The sequence below is a fragment of the Muscardinus avellanarius genome (assembly GCF_963383645.1).
Source record: "Muscardinus avellanarius genome assembly, chromosome: 7".
NCBI lineage: Eukaryota > Metazoa > Chordata > Mammalia > Rodentia > Gliridae > Muscardinus > Muscardinus avellanarius.
Genome location: NC_137793.1, coordinates 23966130 through 23981329, shown reverse-complemented (window position 1 = coordinate 23981329; position 15200 = coordinate 23966130). Strand labels below are relative to the sequence as shown.

Genomic DNA, 15200 nt, shown 5'->3' with positions numbered 1-15200 from the left:
GTTCAGAGGAGGTTGGGCTTGGAGTCAGACCAGGTTGAAATTCGGGTTCTGTTGGTTATTGGCTGTGTGATCCTGAGGTTCATGTTTAACTTCTCTGGGCCTCAAGCAGACCTAGAAAACTAGAGTTATCTCCACCCCACAAGACCACTGTGAGGATGGTGCAAGGCTAGCCTATCAACACGAAGCATGTAGCATGTAGGGCAGGCTCGTTACACATTCAGGCCCTTCCTTTCCCCACCTTATGTAGTTCCTTTGACTAGGGAAGGTTTATTCCTGGATCAGAGATGCCCACCGGTGGCAGCTGGGAAGCTTCATTCTGAAAGCTTTCTCTTCCAGAGAGAGGGCTCGTGACCTCAGCCAGGACGGGCCCCTTGGAAGCCCCTGGGTCACCTCCCCTTGCTGCCCAAGGTCACAGGCCTATTTTTGAACTTGCCCAGCAGTGCCCCAGATGTGCACTGTGCCACCCTTCCCCAGCCCTTCCTTTGATCTAAAAAGAGCCCAAGGAAATGGCCTTTACTGCCACTGGGCAGCAGAAAGCACTGCCCCAGCTTCTCTGGCTTAGACGTGACGGCTTCCCGCGTGCTGGCCTTGCGGATGCTCCAATGGCTGAGGCTGTGGCGGGTGGGTCCTCTCCAACTAGGACCGGGGACCCAGCCAGAGAGGCCCCTCTGCCACTCCTCTTACTGAGAGGGTTGTGCCGGCTGATGTGTGATTGGCTCCTGCTATGGGTTTGCTCTTCAGTGCAGTCTGCAGGGCAGTTTCTGCCACCTTTGGAGGAGGACAGAGAGGCTTCCGGGCTCTGTCCCTCCAGGTCCCCAGGGAGCTATTTGTAACCATGGGCTGACGGTGGGCAAAGCGCTGTTGGTCCCACTGAGAGCAATAGAAGCGGATGGGCCTGTCTCCCCAGAAACAACCTACACCCCATGTGCATGACCCCACATTCAGCTTCAGGGGCTTGCTGGGCCCTTATGACGTTCATCCTTGGGCTGTAGCCCTTGAACGGAAAAACCTCCCATTCAGGAGACATTTGCCCAAGTCCAAAATGCAAACTGTCACTGCTGGCATGGGGAGCAACGTGTGTGCTTTGGACAAACCAAGGTTTCCCGCCACACCAAGAGGGCAAGGACATGGGTGTCCTCTGGCAGCAGGAGGGACTTTCCATTGGTGGGTTTGAAGGGCGCTAGTAAAAGAATAACCAGCCCTCCCTCACCTCTGCCAAACCAGTGACAGGGGACAGACGCTGGTTTGCTGGGACTTTGTTCTCTGCTTTAGAGGCCTGGCCAGCCGGCACCCTAACTGGAAGAGGGCCAGCCATGCTGGAAACCGCCCCTGGGCTTTGCAAACAAAGCCTAGCAACAACTGCTGGGAGAAGGCTGTGGGGGGAGCCACCATGGAGAGGCTCCAGGGAAGAAGTGAGCACCCGGGGCGAGGTGCCCATCAAAGCTCAGCAGGTGCTGGGTTCTCAGGCAGCTCTAACGCCCCGCTGGGCCCTCCTGGGATCTCTTCTTGATAAAGGGACCCAGGGAACCACCATTGCAGGCGGCCACTCCCAGGGAGGGTCCAGGGCAGTGAAGGGATGCCCCTCATCCCCTCCCACCACTTCACCTCCTCCACCTGACAGCACAGGGTCCCCTCCGCTCCTGCCACAGCCCACGCCGCTGCAGGGACCTGTGCCAACAAGTTACACACAGGCCTCGCCCCTAGGCTGGGAAGGGCAGTGGGATGGGCTCATGGACCCGTGCTGCTCTGCAGTCAGAGGATGAGAAGGGATGCGGAGGGACACTGGAGGCCCGGCCAGGAGACGAGCTGCAGACACCAGGGAGCTGCCCGAGACAAGGGGTGGAGACGGAGTCAGGGGTTATACCACAAAGGGTCTTAAAGACCAGGCAGAGAGGGTGAAAGTTTTCAAGGCTCTGCAGCATTTGGAGCTGGGAAGAAATGCCCATGAATCTACCTCTGTGAAGAAGGAGATTCAAGAGAAGCCGGGCATGGTGGTGCATGCTTATAATCCTAGCATTTGGGAGGCTGAGACAGGAGGATCGTAGTTTGCCAACAGCCTCAGCTACTACTTTGCAACTAAGTGAGACCCTGTTTCAAAATAAAGAATAAAAAATAGGGCTGGGGGTGTAGCTCAGAGGTAGAATGCCCCTGGGTTCCATCCCCAGTACTGAAAAAAAAAAAAAAAAAAAAGATTCAAACCATGGGCCTTCTATTCTTCCCTGCCTGTCAATATAACCCAGTGCAGCAAGAGTGTCCAAGAGAGAGGTCCAGGTTTTGAATGTCACTTCCAACGGCTGGCATGGTCCTGCCCCTCGGTGCCCGCTTCTCTTCCTTCTCCTTCTGGTGGCCCCTGGCAGCTGCCCGTGGAAACGCTGGCTACATTTGCCAGGCCTGCCAGCTTTCCTCTTTGCCATGGGGACCACCACGCCCCGAGCCCAGGTGGTGCCCAGAGCCTGGCGGCCGGAGACTCTGCCCTGGACCAGCACCTGCAGCAGCTGCAGAGCCGGGACTCGGAGCCACAGATCTGCTGGGCCTGGAGCAGCGCTGCTTCCATGGAGGAAATACACATTCACCCACGCCCAGCAGCTGGGCCAAAGGCTTGCAGCCCCAAAGCCCCCGTTTGCATCTGACCTGCAAGGGAGGAGCTAGACTTGGCACAGAAGTGGAAGCCACCTCGGGCAACATCCTGGCCTGGTGTCAGGCAGGGAGCTGGTGGGGGTGGGGGGGTAACATCAATCAGCCCACCGCGTGCCACTCAAAGGCCACAGTTTGGTGGAATTTGCAATGAACAATAAGCAAAGCATCTAAAAAAGGAAAACGGGTGACTGATCATAGGGGTTCTCGTGCCTAGAGTCCCTGAGGCTGAAAAAGAACTGGAGCGGGCGGTCACAATGGGAAATGGGAAGGCGGTGGCCACCCACCCCCGGCCTCCTACACCGACAGCACACACCGAGCACAAGCGGCGAGCGGCCCCAGGCCACAGCCAGGAAGTGAGAGCGAGGGCACTGGCGCCCCATCCTGGCTCCAGGGGCAGGACAAAGATGCTGTGCTACTTTAGGCAGGATATGACTGGAGCATGGTGCCAGGCACACAGTAGGTCAGTTCATGTGACCTTGATGAATGCTGCTCACAGACATCGCTTGCCACCACGTGGGGCCTGCTCCAGACGCCCGTGGGCCAGCAGCACAGGGCAGTGTGGAACGAGCAGCCAGGGAGGTGTTGGCAAGCACAGCCCGGAGCCAGGAGCCCTGCGCTCTGGGCAGCACCGGGGCCTTTCTACAGCCCATGAGCCCATTTCACAGGTGGAGACATCTGACCCAAGGGGGAGGGAGCTGGCCCACGGCCACAGCGCAGGTAAACCACAGGGACAGAACCCAAAGCTGGGTGTGTCTCAGGATCTGCAGAATTGCTTTCCTAGCCAGGTGGGAACCACTCGGTCATATTTCATGGAGACCTGTGAGGTGTGACAGAGAGAAGCCCTAGTTGGTCGTAATGCCTGCCCCCCCAGGACTGTGGACTTGGGAGTATCGATTCCTTGTCTCCAAGGAAGAGGTAATGGCCAGTCACTGGGCCCCACCTGTGCTGGGCTCAGACTTCTCAGGGAGTCTACTATGGATTCGCCATGGCAACCCCAAGATGCAGGGAGATACCATCATTCTGCCCATCCTGAAGACTAGAAAGTGGAGACACAGAGAAGGAAAGTGGCTAGCCCAGGATCACACAGCATAGACATGGTGGACCCAACCAGGGACTGTCTCCCAAACCTGGGCTCTTTCCACAGCCTCTTAGGAATCTGGCTAATCTGTAATGGTCTTGTGAGCCTGTGCAAGGCTCTGGGCCTTTGTGTGCCCATCCACCGAACAGGAGATGAGCGGGACAAGGTGACTGGCAGCACTCTGGTCCAGGAGTCAGAAGCCTGGGGCCACCTCCCTGAGGATGAAGTTTTGGGCTGGGTCCTGGACATATGGAAATTCCACTCTGCCATCTCCTGCCCTTGACCCCAGAGCCTTTTGGTAAAGGAAGTTCTGAGCACCGACGACCACTGGCCCGGAGTGGAAAGTTACCAAGCAGACCAGCTTCGGAGACACTGGGTGTGTGTGCCCACCCCACTCATAAATCCACCCAATCCACCCTCCTTAGTGAAGGGAAGGCTAAGCCATGCCCAAGGGATGTCACTGTGGTATACACCATGTGTAATGTTGAGGATGTAAACAAAACCCGGTCTTTAATAGCTGTGGGCACCGTGCCGAGCCAGCGCAGCCGAGACACCCCACCCCGTTCCCCCAGTAGCTGACTCATTACAGAACTTCCCCCACTGATCAGAGGAGAGGCAGGAGGCCAGCTTGGACCCACAGGAAGGAGGGGGTGGCCATCTGAGGTGGCTGCTCCTGCTCAGAACACCTGTGGACAGAGGTCGGAAGAGGGAGAGGCGCCACTGTTCTGTGCCTTGGTGTCCTGATCTGTAAGATGGGGCCAGCCCCACCGATCCTCAGAACTGGCAGGATTGCCAAACAAGACTGGGAAGAGCTCTGCCAGAGTTCAGCAGATGATGGCTGGACAGTATTTCGCATGAGACCCCATGGCCAAAGATCTTTAACTGACCGTTCCTCCAGGACCCCTCAGATTCTCCAGGGACACCTGTGTTAAGTCCAGGAGGCTAAACACCAGTGTCGCCGCAGTGACGTCACTTCCCAGACGGCTTCCACAGTTAGACAGCCCTTTCTTTGGCTGAGCTGAGATCTGCCTCCACGTGAGGCCCATTGGCGCGCTTCCCCATCAAGTGTGCAGGCAGCCGCAGGCTCCACCCACCCCGGGCTGTGCCGCTGGGCCCCTCTGCTCCCCTGGGGATGACGTGGCCCTTTTACTGCCATCTGGAAAGCCCTCAGGACATCACTCACTGACCTGCCTTGGCAGAGGATGGAGCTATGCACACCAGACCCTGGGGAGATATCAGAGGGGGTCCCTCACGTGGAGCCCACCGGCCACCGTAGTGTTCCACGCTGCCATGCTGAGAGGTAGGGCGTGGGACGAACGACTGAAGAATTAGGGGAACAACTAGGAATTAATCTGCCAGGATTTATGAATGTGCACAGATTTCTGCTAAATACTATGAAGGCTTCCATAGCGAATGAGACATCCCTCCCACCTGACACCCCACCCCCACCCAGCCGTCTCCCCTTCTGCAAGCTCCTTTCCTCTAGCAGGAACCACGCTGGACTGCCTGAGCTGTGTGCCCTGGCAAGTTACTCTCCCTCTCTGCACCTCGGTTCCTCTACCAGTGGGATTAATAACAGCAGAGCTCTCAGAGGGCTGGCCCTCAAGGTGTACAGCTGCTTAGAACAGCGCCTGGCACCGAGGGCTGCATGATTTGAGGAAGTAGTTAGTATTCTTTTGATTCTGTCTCTTCTTAGAGCACCTGATCCAGGGCTGAGCATGGAGCAGGGGCAATACACAATCCTAACAGGTGTACCCGCCCATGAACAATTTCTACTTGCCAGACCCTGCATACCTGAGAAGTAACACCATCACCCTTCTGCAGAAGGGGAAACTGAGGCTTGGGGCTTAGGTCACTTCTCTGGTGGACAAGGGACAGGGCAGAGACGCAGGCCCAAGAAGTGAAGGACCCTGCCAGCCTAAGGGGCTACGAGCCTGAGCACTGTGATGGTGGGCACAAAGCCGATGCCCCCGCCTGCAGGCCAGCCTTAATCCAGGATGGCTAAGGGGCTCTCCTCCCCGCCCTCGCTGCTGAGAAGGGGGCTGCCTGGCGCTGGGGGGCAGGTGTGGGGGGCCATGGTGGCTGCTGAACAGCAGGTGGCAGTTAGAGGAGCTGAATCTACCTTGCAGGAGGAAGGGCTGCAGAGTTCGCATTTCCCCTCTCCTCTAGGTAGACTCCAGAGGCCATACTCTCTCTTCCGGTTCTAGAATCTAGAGCCCTGGATGAGGTGGGCTGCAGTGCACAGAAGTAATTCATCTTCAGATGGCATAGGAAGGGATTCCGGGGTGCTGAGAATGAGGTGGGTAGCAGGTAGGGGGCAGCCTGGGTGTCAGGGAGGTCCTGGACAGGCTAGGCCTGGGGTCCATTTGGCTCTACCATCTCCTGACTGCTTGATCGTACTAAGCCTTGGTTTCCTCCTCTGCTGACGGTGATGTGGCAGCCATCCTCTGGAAGCCACATGCCGACGACTAAATGGGACACCAGCCAGATGAAGGGTGCAGCCCAGGTGAGCGCTGGCTACCTTTGGCGGCGACCTGACGCGCTCGCTCCCCGCTGCACTAACCACACCGCCTGGTTCTGGGCTTCTATTTTAAGCCCTCAGAGAGCATTACTAAATACAGAAAGCCCTTTGGTCCAAAAGAGCGACAGAGCTGACTCTGCCTGCCCATGGGGACATTAAACAGCCTGTTCCCGGCCTTGGCGGCAGAGGAGCCCTGGACACACAGTTCCTTCTGGCCAAGGCAGCTCATCACCGTGCCTGGAGTGCCTGGTATCCACAGCTCTCCAAGGCTCCCCAAGGCTCACGAGTCCAGAAACCAGAGAAGCCAGTCGTCAATGGGCCCCAGGAACAGTACACCCATAGCTCAGCCAGGAAGCGGGACATCTGCATCTGGGGTGGGTGCAGGCCCACCTCTCTGGACAAGGACGATCAGGTCTCCCTCACACCCTGTGTGGCTTGTCCTCAGCCTCTCTGAGCTATCACGCGGCCCTGCAAATCGAGGACATGCAGAGCCCCTCTAAAGGGTTGCTTGAGGACTGTGGGGCATGGAGGCAGACCAACATGCTTCCTTCACACGGAACTCTCCTTCCCACCCTTGCTGCCTGGAAGGAGGACCACCTGGCGCTGGGAGGCAGATGTGGGGGGCCATGGTGGCTCCTGCTAGGAGGCAGCATTTGGAGGAGCTGAGTCCACCTGGCAGGAGGAAGGGCTGCAGAGCTCACATTCACTCTCTCCTCTGGGAGACTGCACAGCCAACGCAGAGAAAACCCTGGCTTGGTCAGGCGTGGACTAACTTAATGATTAAACCCAGCTCACAGTTTGAATCCAGCCACTTCTCCAAGCAGAACGCTGGTGAACCCCAGAGGCGCTCAGGGAAGGGCCAGGAATGTGCTGGTGGGAGAGGAAGGGAAAAAAAAATCCCTCCTCCCAGTCCCCATCCTGGAATGCTGCCCTCCGCCATTACCACCTGTTTAAACCTTTATTTCCCCCATACAAAACCCAGGTGAGGGCAGAGAAAGTGGAGAGAAAAGACCCGGTGGTGTTTGGAATCACAAACACCAGTGTCCTCGAAGATTCAGCTTTGCCACTGCTCGTGTGAGCTGGGGCAAGTGTCTTCCTCCTGTGCTTCAGTCTCCTCATGTCTAAAATGGAGGAGAATGGAGCCTTACATTGCAGGATTGAACCACAACTGGAGAGAGAATGCACGAAGCTCACAGTAGGTGCTTCGCAGAGGCAAGGTCCCGTGCTGGCCCTGCACACACCAGGCGTACAGCGTGTTCATCTGAACATGCAAGCCATTTCCTTATTACACACCATACACAGCACACACCATGCACAGGGTGCATGCACCAATAAGTGTTCCCTCAGCCTGGGGTTGGGAGGATACTGCATGTCAGAGGAAGGACGCAGGCACTTTGGAGCTAAATAAACCTGGGTTTCAATCCTGGCTCTGCCCACTGAAGGAGCGGTGTGGGACAGGACAATGCATTTTGCCTCTCTAAGCCTTTGTTTCTCACGTGCAGAATGGGCTGACAATTCCTACCTTACAGAGCTGTTGGAAGATCGAAATTCACTCATTCCTTGGACATCTATTTACTGAATATCTACTCTATACTCAGCCTTGCTCCAGGTTCTCAACATACGGCAGTGAACCAGATAGAAGTGTACCTGGGGAGACAGACGGCCAACCACAAGACAGCGCATCACACGGAGAGACAGGCTTAGGAGAAGCATAGAGCAGGGTAGAGGGGGTGGGGAGGGCCCTGGGGCCACGACAAAGAAGCAGGGGAGAGCGGGGGTCTGGGCAGAACGTCCCGGCAGAGGGATCGGCAAGTGTGAGCGTCTCAGAAGCCGAGAAGCATGCTTGGCGTGTAAATGAAGCCGCATATGCAAGAAGCCTGGCACGGAATCCAGGTGCTCGGCAAATGCCAGCTCTCTATTTCAAGTCCCGCAAAACGAACCCCACGCATGTGTCCTTTTCCGGAGAAGGAAAGCACAGGATTCTTCGGGGCAGGCCTGAGCCAAGCATTATCTCAGTGGAAGACATAGGCAATGCTGGGTCTCTGCCACCCAGCTCTCCAGCCCCTGCTGGGCCCTGGGCTCAGGGATGAGCTACCAGGGACACAGGCTGATCGAGCCATGGCTATGTCCTCAGGGAGCCCCAAGGAGAGCCATGGAGAGGGCCATGATACTGCAGCATGGTCAGATGAATAAGCAGAACTTAAGGCAGCCAGGTAGCAAAGTGAAGGATGGACTGTGGGTGGTCAGGGAGGCTTCCTGGAAGAGGCAGCACTGAACAGGATTCCAAAGGATGGACCAGACAAGAAAGGATGTTCCAGGTGGTGTGAGGTGCATCATCTGCTGGGCAGAGAGGTTCAAAAAACAGTGCAGCGTGTGGAAGAAACGAGGAACAGACAGATTGGAAAACTACCCAGCCCTTTGTGTTCTTGGCACCTGCAGAATAACAAGGTACAGGAATTCCAGTGGTCCCCTCCTCAAACTTGGTACAAGCCTTGAGCCCCACATAAGGGCAGGAATTTCCCACACTTAGACGCACCATTGGTGACCAACCTCGCCTAGGGCCCCAGAACCAGTGCTGTGTGGGATAGACTCACCAACTCCCCAGGTCTAAATAGCCCAGCCCACATGTCTACCTCTCCCCTCTCTCCCAGGTTCACCCACGGGTGGCAAAACAGCTTATTCATAGGAAAACATAAATGTTTCTTTATTAAGAAACTGAATAAAGGGGCTAGTGGGAAGGTGCCCCTGTTCCACATCCCTTGAGGGTAGGAGGGTTTCTGCTGCCATTTCAGCCCTCATTGATACCTCCTTGGGGGGTGGGTTTCCTCATTTCTGCAGCAGCCTGTGCTCAAGAAGTGAAGGTCAGCCTCCAGTAAGCAGTCCAGATTCCAGACCTCTCTCTGCCGCTGACCGGCCAGGCCCTCTGCATCTCTGAGAGTTGGAAGGCCCCAGTGCCAGGTCTCAAGTTGCCCAAAGGCTCCTTAGGTAGGAGGAGTTGGTTCCTCTTCCAAAACCCAGTGACTACAGGCCAGGCACCACCTATCTCAATCCCCCCAGGGGAGGAAACTAGTATTTTGTGATAACTGCATGTACCTCCTAGAAGCAGGGACTGTGGGCAGTGATAGGGCAGAGATAGGGTGATGGGTCCCTCTCCTAAAACCTCACACTGAATTTAACCCACAGCCAACCTGCTTCTCCACTGAGCTGAGCCTTTGCACTGCACCACACACACACACACACACACACACACACACACCCCTCACCTTCTGCCCAAAGGATTCCATAAACACCCGGCCTTAAACCCAAAGGCTTCTTCTACAGACCTGGAGGGGCAGAGGGGGGTGGGCAGACCATAGCCCCTCCAGATGCTCCTCCTGCTGACCCGGGGCGAGACATCTGTTGTCTCGCACTTCAGTTTCTTCATTTATGAAATTGGGGTACACATATTTAGGGCAAAGTTTCTCTGCATACTGTGCTCAGGTATGCAAGCAAGGTTGGGGAGAACCTCCCCGGGGGGCTGATCTGCTCCCACTACGACCGGTTTTTAAAAAACATATTATTTCCAGCCAGGCCTCCTCTTCCTCCCCACTCCCACTCCGTTCACCCTCCAAATCTCCTTACTCTGGTCAGGGAAATTCTAGGGTTTTACCTAGGGGGCGATGCGTTCTGCATGAGCTGCTCGTCTGGGGCTTTAGAGCCCCCAGCTGAGCCGACACCAGAGGGGGGCGCAGCCGGGGTGCGCGTGGGAAGCGGCCCAGGCGAGGTAGCGTGTGCGTGGGGGCGCGGGCCGGCTGCAAGCCTGGGACCCTGGTGAACACCTCCCCCACTCTGAGCTGCAGTCTGGGCACGACCGGCGGCTTCTGGCCGTCGAAAGCCGGGGCGAGCCGGCCCCCAGTCCCCTCCCTCCCGGGGTCGCCCCAGGCTCCTTCATCTGCGCCCTCGGGCTCGAACAAAGGCCAGAGGGATCGCGACATCGCTCCAGCCGCCCTTCCGCGCATCTGGCCAAAGCCGGGAGAACCAGGACCCGGGTCCCCAAGGTAACCAGCACGCGGTACCCTCCCCCAGAGCGACATGCCCAGCGGCAGGGCGCTGGGAGCCGGCCGCGGAGAGCGGCGGACAGTCCGGCCCGGGGTGCGCCCGGGCTCCGAGGGGCGTGGGGCGGCTCTCCGGAGTCACCGCGGGCGCCGGGGGAGAGGAGAAGCCGCGCCCGCCTCCAGGGCTGGGCTCCGCGTACCTGGCAGGGTCCGATGCATCGTGTTGCCCATCGCGGCTGAGGGCGAGGGGGCCGCGAGCTGGCGAGGTTACTCCCGCGGCGGGCCGGGGGCCGGGACCCGGCGCCGGGGCATCGCCGCTGCACCGGGAGTCGGCGGCGGCAGCTGGCGGGCGCGGGAGGCGACGGCGGGAGGGGGCGGAGCTACCGGCCGGCCCCGCCCCGCCCCCGCCGCCCCCGCCTCCCGAGCGGGCGGGGCCGGGCCGCCGCGTCTTTTGAAAGTTTGCACCGGCGGCTGCCGGGCGCGCTGAGCCTCCCGCCCTGCCGCTCCCGCCCTGCCGGTGCCCTCGGGTGCCAAGCCGTCGCCCGCTGGCCTTTGCCACTTAAATCCAACACTTGGAGAAGCCTACTGTGTGCACGGCCTTTTCCAGGCTCTGGGCCACAGTGGGGCGGGCCCTCGCTGGGGAGTGCCAGGCCTGGTGCTAGGAGTGGGGTAGGGTGGGCAGGACGTGTGCTCGGGCCCAAGGTCGCCCTTGGAACAGAGGAAAAGGTTGAAGACAGGCCAGCCGAGGTGCCCGGGGTGGGGCACCTCGGCCATAGGTAGGAGTAGGAGAAACTTAGGTGGTGCCCAAAGGTTGGGGACCCCTATTCATTCATTCACTCAGTCACTGGTTCATTAAAGAAGTACGAATGTATAGGGAGCCCATCCTCTGTGCCAAGGCACGGCGCCCGGCCTGTAGATCACGCAGGGTCCCCACGCTAAACAGGGCTGCTCGTGGTGAAAATAGAAATGACAAGCAATTAAGATCACGTGGTAGCGTGATCAAAGCCAGGAAGAAAAAAATAGGGAGCGGTGGGCGGCATTTTGGGGGGTGTGGGGAAGAATCTGGGGTGTGAAGCGCCATCTGATGGACACAGTGAGGAGTGCTCCTGTGGAGGGGGTGGCAGGGGTTTCTCCTTCATTCATCCCTTTTCATTCACAGGGTAGGGCTTTCCTGACCCCGATCTGCGCAGGCGCCTGGGCCACACACTCTGTTGGGCATTCCCCCCACAAACCTGAGCGCTGAGGCCAGGGAGCTGCAATGATTTGACAAGATGACTCCATTCCTTAAGACTTTACGAGACAGGCATCAATGCCTCCACTGTACAGGTGGGGAAACTGAGGCTCACTCAGAGCAGAGAGATGCTGAGGTCTCCCAGCGCCAAGAGACAAGACAAGCTGGGAGCCATGGGAGTAAAAGGGGGTTCCCAGGAGAGCGCCTCGTGCCTCGGGTCCTCTGGTGCCCTCTGTCCTCCGGTGACCATACCAGAGGGTGCTTTTGCTCCAAGGTCGCCCAGAGCCTGCCTGCGCCTCCAGGGAGCCACGCCCAGGCTTATCTCACATCTTAACCTAAGGTGCCTCGTGTTTTACACCTGCACTGTAGGTGCCCTCTCGGTTACTTAATTTTTAACCGCAGTCCGCTTGGGAAAGGGGTATTGGCAAAATGCACCTGCAGCTCATGAAGACTTGGGACGTAGGCAGAGGTCAGCACTGTACAATATGCGTCCGTTTACTCAGATAAAGAAATGCAGAGCTAGCCCTGTGACCGCCGAGCTGCCGAGCCTTTACAGGGTGACTTTCAGAGCACCCCGGTGAGTGCTGTGTTGTGTAGGTCACAAGCTCTGCCCCTCAGCTGATGGTGTGTCCCCCACCCCAGGGCGCAGGGGTACCCACAGCAGAGACACTGTCCGGTGGGTGCTTGGTGGTGGGTTTGGAAGGGCTGTGTTTGAGTCTAAATCCCTGTGCAATAGACATACTCTGAAAAACTGCTCCCTACGATGATGGTGGCACTAGTATCAAACCACATGAAAAAAATGGGATCAGCCAGTCATGGTGGTGCAGCCTTGGAATTCCAGTCCTTGGGAGGCTGAGAGAGGAGGACTGCAAGTTCAAGGCCAGCCCTCAGCCACTTAGTGAGGCCCTCCCTCAGCGGCTTAGGGAAGCCCTGTTTCAAAAAGTAAATAAATAAATAAAATAGGGCTGGGAGTATGGCACAGAGGTAGAACACTCCTGGGTTCAATCCCCAGTACTACACACACACACACACACACACACACACACACACACACACACAAACACACACACTGAATTAAGTAGCTTCTTCAATTTTGAAAGTGGACAAAAGCAACTTTCCCAAATTAGCATTTTATGTAAGTACAAATTTTTTAATACGGTGTCTAGTGAAGGTAGTAAGTTAAATGTTACAAGTGGGCATTTGAATGTTTGATCTTGACCTCTTAGAGTACATGTTACTCAACTTTATTTTTATTTATTTTTTCACTTATTTTTGCAGTGCTGGAGATGGAACCCAGGGCCTTATGCTTTCCAGGTGAATTCTCCACACCCCAGCCCCTATATTATTCAGCTTTACTGTGCCTCTGCTCCTGGGAGGATGGGGACTACCCTCAACCTTTATTTGTACTTCCTTATATTTGGGCATCCACGGCAGTCGCTCATGCTTCTGAGGCCCCAGTTTCTGCACTTTCTCCTGTCCCCCAGTTACACCCTCGAGGCAGGAGCTGCAGCTGCCGCCCGTTCGGTCCTCTCCAGCTCCAGGTGGAAGTTCCAGATGCACACTCACTGTCTGTGAATCCCCAGGGCCCACCAGGGCTGCCCCCGGCTCAGTGCACAGTTGAACAAATTGTCTGCAGAAGTGCATTGCTCTGAGCTGGGAGAAGACAAGAAAGAAGAAAGGAGAGAAAGGAGGAGGAAAGGGAGAGAGAGAGGAAAAGGAAGAGAAGGGGTGTGAAGAAATGGGTTTTAAGCTGGGCATGGTGATGCACGCTTGTAATCCCAGCATTTGGGAGGCTGAGACAGGAGGATCATGGTCCGAGGACAGCCTCAGCTACTTAGTGAGGCCCTTTGCAACTCAGTGAGACCCTGTTTCAAAATAAGGAATGAAAAATATGGCTGGGGTGTAGCTCGGAGGAATGCCTTTGGGTTCCATCCCCAGTACTGAAAAAGAAAAAAGAAAGAAAGAAAGAAAGAAAGAAAGAAAGAAAGAAAGAAAGAAAGAAAGAAAGGGGTCTTAGTGGCTAGCAGCCCTGCATGGGCCTTGGTGCAATCAAGAGTGATATAGCAAGTAAAACAGCAATGCATTAACAGAAATGTAGTCGTTTCTGTGCAAGCTCTGGGCCACATACAGTAGGGAGCAAAGACTGCTGTTCCATGTCCATCCCCACCCCATGTTCCATTATTCAGACTGAAACACTGAGGCCCTAGCAGGTGCAACGACTCATCCAAGATGACCTTACTCTAAGCTGACTGTAGTTGCCAGGCTTGTGTGTCCCTTAAGACCCTATGAGATATGCAGCATTACCCCCACTGCACAGTGGGGCTGGAGACCAATGATTGGAGTCGCAGAACCATTTTCCATAGTTACTAAAGGGTCCATGGGGCTTGGGGGACAGGACAGGGCATCTTTGGGTCTGGGAAGTCATCTTCATTCTTTTTTTTTTTTTTTTTTTTTTTGGTGGTACTGAGGATGGAACCCTTCTACCTTCGGGCTACACTCCCAGACCTACTTTATATTTTATTTGGAAACAGGGTCTCCTAAGCCAGCACGCGTGGCTGGCTTCAAACTTGTGCGTGATCCTCCTGTCTCTGCCTCCCAAGCCCGGGGATTACAAGCGTGCGCCACCACACCCGACTGTCATCTTCATTCTTAACAGCTCCTTATGCATGCAGGTACACTCATGCACACACACGCACACACATACACACACACACACCAGCCCATTGGCCACATCTAGGTCCGTCACGCAGACCACGCCCCTCCTTTGGCACCTGTCCCGCACTTGGGTGGCAGGGCCCCTGGGTGGGGCTGCCTCTTTCTCACAGGCAGTGTCAGGGAAGCCTCCAGTGGGAGGCTGGCGGGCTCCTGTGCCACTCCTTGGGCAGGCCCCAGCAGGCCCCGCGCCTTCAGGAGTGGCCAGGCAGGTGCACCTGGTAAATGAGTGTGTGCACACTGAGCTGGGGCGCCCATGGCTGTACCTGGGTGAGATGGCCCTTTCCTCTAGGGTATTTCCTCTACTTTTTCCACAGCCCAGAATCTTGGCTGGAGATAAACTATAGACCTGGGTTTTTAAATCACTACAGGAAGGCTCTGCTTCTGCATAAACCCTGCCTTTCAAACCTTGATTTCCAAACCTACCATGTCTTCACCTGCAAAAGCATTGATTTTCATGTGCTGGCCACAGAGTTCTCGCCACACTGCAGGTACCAGGCCATGCTCTGTGAATTTATTCTGTTCTGCAGGAGAGGAAGGTGAAGCTCCAAGAAGAAGGACACCTGCCAGTTGGGAGAAGGCAGAAGAAGCCAAAGGTTCCTGCTCATTTCTCTCTTTTCACAGACAAGGAAACCGGCTCCGGCACTTGCTGGAGTGGCACAGCAATAAAAAGAGAGGCTGGGGGGGGGTGTCTGAGTTTCTCTGGCTTCAGAACTGACACACTGACCTTGCCTCAATGAGAAAGTCACTGTCCTGATGTGCAGAATCTGGCAGCTATGTACATGGCAGCCTAAGCAAAAAGGGAAAGTCAGCTCCCGCCACGGTTCTCCATAACTAGTTTCCTTGCAGACACACACTGAGACCTGAAGCCAGGTCCCAGGAAGCTCATTTAAGAAGAAGGAATTCTTGAGTTTGTCCAGAAACATATTAATGAAGTTCAGAGGGATTGGGTCTATGTTGACCATCTAAAAAGACCAAAGGCTGATA

The 15200-nt window shown here is 56.2% G+C and overlaps 1 protein-coding gene across 3 annotated transcripts in view; it reads right to left on the bottom strand.

Annotated features, from left to right (window-relative positions):
• Positions 1-10501, bottom strand: part of NEURL1B (neuralized E3 ubiquitin protein ligase 1B) — a gene marked incomplete at both ends in the record, with an annotated part of 28152 nt that extends 17651 nt beyond the window's left edge. For all 3 annotated transcript variants that reach the window (XM_080699446.1, XM_080699448.1, XM_080699447.1), the window contains one exon: positions 10471-10501. In XM_080699446.1, the coding sequence (XP_080555572.1) occupies positions 10471-10501 (31 nt within the window). The remainder of the gene's footprint in view (positions 1-10470) is intronic.
• Between the last annotated feature and the right edge of the window lie 4699 nt (positions 10502-15200).